Here is a 6,941-nt window from a genome sequence, read left to right as displayed (position 1 = left end):
ATAAAACAAATTTATTTACTTATTTGATTGCAATTGAATTTAATAATATAAAATTTATACTATTTTTGCTCAATACATACCATCTCCTAAAGATACAGTGATCCTATGCATGCACTCTTCATACCATTCTATGAACAAGAGCTAGGTAACGGCGTTAAAAATTCTAACCTTCACACAAGCAGGCTTCGATGTTCCTGATCCTCAAGATTAAGACTCCTTTCCTTCTGATAAAAGTTTTTTGCTTCATGATTCCCTACCCGGAAAATCACAAGCCACCCGAACTAAACCAGGGGAAGGAAAGAATATTTCCTATCGACTTTTGTGCAGCTCCATATTATGCATACACATATATAACAAATGACCAACTCCTTCATTAATTAAACCTTCTCCTATTCTATCTCGCCATGGCCAACGATCAACTGAAGCCCATTGCCTCCCTCCTCCTATTCCTCAACTTCTGTATGTACCTCATCGTGACAGCCATTGGCGGCTGGGCCATCAACTCTGCCATCAATCATGGCTTCATCATTGGTAACAACGATTACCCTCCTTCATCCCTTCAAATTGTACACTTGTTAATTTTCATAATTAATTAATTAATGAACTCTTCTTTTGACTGATTGCAGGTCCGGAACTGCAACTCCCGGCTCACTTCACGCCGGTTTTCTTCCCCATCGGCAACTTTGCCACTGGTTTCTTCGTCCTGTTCGCTTTAATCGCAGGCGCCGTTGGGGCTGCCTCAGCAATTGCCGGATTCAATCACATCCGCTTCTGGAAATACAGCAGCTTGCAGCCTGCAGTTTCGTCTGCTATTACTGCATGGCTCCTCACTCTCCTCGCGATGGGGTATAGTTTAATTTCTACGTGCTTGCCTTATTTATTAACTATAAGGAATCATGCTTCAAAGTAATTATCATTTGTTGTTACGCAGTTTGGCCTGTAAGGAGATTGTTCTTGAGGGAAGGAATGCAAAACTGGTAAGAGTTAAAACTCGAGAATATATAATTCATTAAGCCTTTTGTTTTTTTGTAATGCATATTTAACACTAGTATACTGCAAACTTTGCAGAGGACGATGGAGGCTTTCTTGATCATTCTATCTGTGACAGAGTTGGTATACATTCTTGTGATTCATGGGGGATCGTCATCTCCGACAGAGCAAGAAAGAAGGACAAGTTACATGATCTGATCGTGATTCCAAGTCATTCGAGATGTGCAGGTCAAGGAACAAAGAAAACAATTTGTTAATTTGTGTTTCCATCAAAGGGTTTTAAAGCAATCCGAACTTAAAAGTGTTCACGATGTGCGAATCTTGATCTCTATTTGTTGTCTGTAGAAAGGCTTCATCTCAGTAAGTATATATATATATCTGCACTACCTTAAATTAAGATTATTTTAAACAAACTAAAATAAAATTTTTAATTTAAATAAATATTTTTGATAAATAATAATTCCTTAATGATCAAGCTGACCGTAAAGATAAAGATGATAGTAAAAAGTGAAATTTGTTACATCATCGACCATCTGTGAAGCATAAATCGGAAAATTATAATTGATCAAAGGATTTTTTTTTTCGGTTTTACTAAAATTAGAATTCTTATCCCATGATAATAACTCGTCTTGTATTAACCAATTTAATCAATTCCTTAGGGGCGATGTTTAAGGTAAAGATAAAGACAAAAAGACGTCGTCAAGTGTGAAACTAGACGACGCTAACAATGGAATGATTTTTTTCAAGAAGGATTGATGCCATTGTTTTTTTTTCAACTACATACTACTGGTGACTCGTAAATACTTGTTAATTACTGGTTTTATATAAAAATATATATTAAATTTAAAATTTTGTTAAAATTTTGAATCGATAAAAAATAAATAAATAGACTAATCAAATGGACTGGAAGAGCTTTAGATCGATTGTGCCTCTGAGCTACTACAAACTTGATCTGAGCCACTAGACAATTTAGTAAGCACAAACTTTATCCAAAAGTTGATATGGAAGAGATAGAACTTCCTCGGAGAGATTGCAGATTGATCCAAGTGACTGAAAGATATAGTCTCACACAAAAAGTGCAACTTACCTGGATGATAAGCTTACGTGGAGCATACTCCAGGAGATCAAAAAGCCTGGTTGATCAAAAATAGGATGTAGGTGGACGAAAAGAGAATTATCAACAAAGGATGGACACCGGATAATTCTTCATCCAGGCGATCAAATTAATAAGGGTTCCGGTCAAACAGATCACCCAAAGAGCAGCTATATAACTCGATAGAAACTCTTAATTAATTCATTCAATCAAGCAACATATATAGGCTCAAACAACTTTGTCGTTGTTGTTATTATTGTTGTTGGACCAAACAATCTGTCAAAAATATTTGAGATTTTATCGAATTTAAATTATATGAAATTAAATTCAACTTATTTGTAGAGATAATTTGAGCGGCCAGTAAAGGTAGATTTCTGCTAATTGTTGAGTGTAGATTGAGTTCTGAGTTCGAGCAACAAAGTCCAGCGGACTGACGGGCGAGACGGGGCGGGCAAGCAATAGATTGACCGACCAGGAAGAGTGCAGAGCAACCAACCGGGTAGTAAGGCTTAGCAAGTTCGACTGGACAGAGCAGCCGACCGAGCGAGAGGCCGGTCTGGCAAAACAGACAAGCCGAGCGAGAGGTCGGTCGAGCGAAGAAGACAGACCGAGCAAGTGGCCGGTTGGGCGAAGAAGACATGCCAAGCAAGTGGCCGGTCGGGCAAAACAGACAAGCCGAGCGAGTGGTCGGCCGAGCGGAAGTTGAGCGACCGAGCGAACAAGCGGTCGATCGAACTAGGTGAGCGACCGAGTGAACTGAACGAGTGGCCAGGCTAGAGGCTGACTGGGCGAGAGGTTGGCGGGGCAGAGAGGCCGAGCGAGCTTCTGCCAGATGAATGAAACAATCAGGTGGGTGAAGTAGATAAATTGGTCGGGCGAGCGCACTAAGCGAACCGAGACCTGCGATGAACGCAGTTTCCTTGAAATAGATTCGCTCCACCTCCGACTGTGCTTTCTCGGGTCGTCTGTCTCCCAGGATACAACGGTGAACCGTGATTCCCACCAAGCACTAATGGTCACGATGAACTGAGAGGTACCCTACTACTATCACGTGTACTCCGCCAAGCAAGAGATGCACGACAGAGGAGGAGGGGAATGTAAGTGGAGAGCTTCAGCTTTTCATGTGTGCAACCTTTTGTCTATGGTCGTAGCTTCCTTAAATAGGAGCTCAAGACCAAAGGGCAGCATTAATGATCATTTAAAGATCATTATTCGCCAGCTGTGAAATGCTAACATTTCACTCTGCTGCATTAATCTTTCTTTAATGCATCCGTTAAATATTTCTTTAATCCATCTATTACATAAGCGACAAAAAGGTTCATATGGTAAAATATTGGTTGTTTCAATTGGGCAAATTTTTCCCCGATTAGTCCCACATTCGTTGAGTCCAGTATAGGACAGGTAGATTTTACCCTTTGAACCTTCCCTTGTGAAGATATGTTTGCTTACTGGTTGACAGTAGACGCGATGTCCTTGAATTGTTCTGCTATCTGTGTAAGCATTGACATATCTCACCCAAGACTCTCCCTGATACAACTCAGTTCCAATGAGTGTGTTCATTTTTGGCCATGAACACGCCTAGTTCTATGAGAAGTTCTAAGAATTGTGTCTCCAATTTTTTTTGAAGCAATCCTACTTCTTTCTCACATAGGTGATCTCTTAAGAATATTCCACATTACTCTTTTTGGATCATTAAAAGTCATGTGCTTAACCTCCATCCTTCACTAATTCATTAGGTCGTTCTCCCACAGTGAGCAACTTTATCGGTACAATTAGGTTATTCCTTTGAACCTAGTTCTTAGGATCTCCAGTTTACATAAGTTGGGTTTTCTTTGCACCAACATTTCTTATCAACATCAAACTCATCCCTAGTGATGAGCTTGCAACTAACTCTCAGTTTAATCCCTTAGTTAGCGGATCCGCTAGGTTATCCTTTAACTTCACATAGTCAACAATGATAACTCCCGTTGTGAGTAGTTGTCTAATGGTATTATGTTTACGATGTATATGCCTAAACTTACCATTATACAGATGAATTTGTGCCCCAACCGATTGTTGATTGACTATCGCAATGTATACAAATTGTTGACACAAGTTTCGACCATTTTGAAATATCTTCTAAGAATTGTCCTAGTCATTCAGCCTCTTCACCATATTTGCCAATAGCTACAAATTCAGATTCCATCGTGGATCTGGTTGTTACCGTTTGCTAAGAAGATTAACAAGAAATGATTGCACCTCCAAGAGTGAATACATATTCACTCGTAGACTTAGAGTCTTTTATGTTAGATATCCAACTTATATCGTTGTATCTTTTGATCACAACAGGATATTTCATGCAGTGCAGTCCATATTCACGAGTATATCTCAAGTACCTCAGTACTCTTGTTATTCCTTTCCAATGCTCAATATTGGGATTACTCATGTATCTACTCAGTTTACTTACAGCATATGCTAAGTCTGGTTGTGTATGTTAGGATCGATGGTCGCGGCTAGAGAGGGGGGGTGTGAATAGCCGACCCCAAATTCGCGTTTCTTTCTACAAATCAAGTTAGCGCAGCGAAAAAATAACAACAGAAACGTAAATGGAGAAATCAAACCTCAAGCACAGCGATATAACGAGGTTCGGAGATGAAACTCCTAATCCTCGACATGTCCGTAAGGTGGACGAAGCCTATCAATCCGTCGGTGGATGAGTCCCCGGAGAACCGGCTAATATGAACTCCTTCTGGGTGGATAAACCTCACCACAAAGTCTTTGCAACAGCAAAACAGAGGAGTACAACAATAGAGGAAACAAACAAGAACAATAGAAATTGTAAACACACTTGCTTGCCTTCTCGTCGGAGTCCGTTGATGAAACAGCAGCTTCACGGCTCCAGTAGCTAGAAAACTAGCACGAAGCTCACGCAAAGCTTCAGCAAACCGAGAGCTCAACAAAGCTCAAATCGCAGTAAAGAGGAAGAGCAAGAACTTGCAGAAGCAAGAAGAATAGTCCTATAGAGTCGCTCGACTCTTTATATAGCTGAATCTGCAAACCTGTGAAGGCAGAAGAAGACACAGAAGACCGAGATCTAGCCGTTGTCACTCACAACGGCTAGGCCTGGACCGATCAGGCTCCAACCTGATCGGTATCCCCTACGACCGCGATCTCTCTAAGAGCGCCCTATGTCCTCGATCGGCCATAGACTCGATGGACCGATGCGTCCCCTCGATCGTCTGGACCCACAACATGCATCCTTCCTTTTCTCCCGAACTTCTTTCGTGTTTTTGCAGACCCACGATAGTCATATCACCAACTCATGGACGGCTCCAGAACTTACCGGATCTCACTGGATCGATCCACAATCATCTCGATCGATCGATCGATCGATCGATCCTGATTTGCCCAACTCAAAGTCTAGGGTTCTCAAACCCAACATCCGGTCAACCTTTACATGTTGGGACTTCGTCACCAAGTGTCCGGTCAATCTTTTGACCCACTTGGACTTTTCTCTCCATGCTAAGTGTCCGGTCCTCCTAGACCCACCTAGATTTCCACGTGCCTAGCTTCACTCACCAGGACTTCCTTACTGCCTAGCTTCACTCACTAAGACTTTCACCTGGCTTTACTCACCAGGATTTCCATCTGCCTAGCTTCATTCACTAGGGCTTTCACATAGCTTCACTCACTAGGTCTTTCACCTAGCTTCACTTATCAGGATTTCCCATCTGCCTAGCTTCACTCACTAGGTCTTTCACTTAGCTTCACTCACTAGGATTTCCCTTCTGCCTGGCTTCACTCACCGGATTTTCTGACCAAGTGTCCGACCATTTGGATTTTCATCTTCTACCAATCTTCCCGTTAGACTTTCCAATCAAGTATCTGGTCAACCTTAACCTACTTGACTCTTCTTCACTTTAAACTGGTCAACCTTGACCAATCTCCCTAAACGGACAATTGCACCTCCACTCAAGTCCCCATACTTGACCCTCTTGGACAAGTCTCCATTATGACTCAAGCTTGAGTCATTCAAGCTAAGCCCTCGACTTTTCCGTGCCAACTCACCTCGGGTCAACCAGGTCAACCATGACCAGGATTGCACCTGACCTCCCAGTTTACATTCGTCAAACATCAAGATACAACTTGAGTCAGGTCAACTCGAGTCAGGTCAACCAGGTCAACCGTGACCTAAGGTTGCACCAACAACCTCCCAGCAAAATACAACTCTTCTGTTCTCGTCAAACATCAAAATACAACTCGAGTCAGGTCAACTCGAGTCGGGTCAACCAGGTCAACCTTGACCTAAGGTTGCACCAACAATCTCCCACTTTTTGATGTTTGACAAAACCATAACCTAACTTAGGTTTTCTAATGTTCTTCCTTGAACATTCTCCCCAAACCTACACTCTCTCCCTTTTTGACACACATCAAAAAGAGTGAATCAAGGTCAAGAGTTTCTTTCTAATGAAGGTCTCATACCTTTCATTGAAACCCTTAATTTTCCCCTTGATACTAAGATCAACAATTAACTTAGTGATAATCCCATATCACTCAAGTCTTTAGGAGTAAAAACTCCCCCTAAAGGTCAACTCCCCCTTGACCAGTAGTAAAACTCCCCCTAAAGGTCAACTCCCCCTTGACCATTGCACCAACAATGTCTTGGAGAGTTTCAAACCTTTAGAAATCTAAACCACCAACTTCCATAGCTGAAATTTCAGTCAACAATCGAAAAATTAGCATTTGACACGCTTTGATCGGTCACCAGACCGATCAGCCTTCACTGGATCGATCACCAGACCGATCCACACTCTCCTGGATCGGTCCTAGTGACCGATCCACACTATCCTGGACCGATCAGAATCCTCTCTGATCGGTC

At 41.8% G+C, this 6,941-nt stretch overlaps 1 protein-coding gene across 1 annotated transcript; it reads left to right on the top strand.

The window, feature by feature from the left end:
- Nucleotides 1-377: 377 nt before the first annotated feature.
- LOC121994437 (membrane protein PM19L-like) lies at nt 378-1,424 on the top strand. The gene is made up of 4 exons (XM_042548473.1): nt 378-531; nt 627-846; nt 932-977; nt 1,069-1,424. Exons 1-4 carry the CDS (start codon nt 405-407, stop codon nt 1,186-1,188), a joined length of 513 nt encoding a protein of 170 aa, XP_042404407.1. The 5' UTR covers nt 378-404; the 3' UTR covers nt 1,189-1,424.
- Nucleotides 1,425-6,941: the final 5,517 nt, after the last annotated feature.

This window comes from Zingiber officinale, chromosome 6A (assembly GCF_018446385.1).
Source record: "Zingiber officinale cultivar Zhangliang chromosome 6A, Zo_v1.1, whole genome shotgun sequence".
Classification (NCBI taxonomy): domain Eukaryota; kingdom Viridiplantae; phylum Streptophyta; class Magnoliopsida; order Zingiberales; family Zingiberaceae; genus Zingiber; species Zingiber officinale.
This window is presented reverse-complemented; position numbering and strand designations above follow the sequence as displayed.

Excerpts from the sequence above, each read along its gene's own strand:
- LOC121994437 (XM_042548473.1), top strand. The coding sequence starts at position 405 with ATGGCCAACGATCAACTGAAGCCCATTGCCTCCCTCCTCCTATTCCTC. Across the intron at positions 532-626 it reads CAATCATGGCTTCATCATTG|GTCCGGAACTGCAACTCCCG; the intron begins GTAACAACGATT and ends GACTGATTGCAG. Across the intron at positions 847-931 it reads CTCACTCTCCTCGCGATGGG|TTTGGCCTGTAAGGAGATTG; the intron begins GTATAGTTTAAT and ends GTTGTTACGCAG.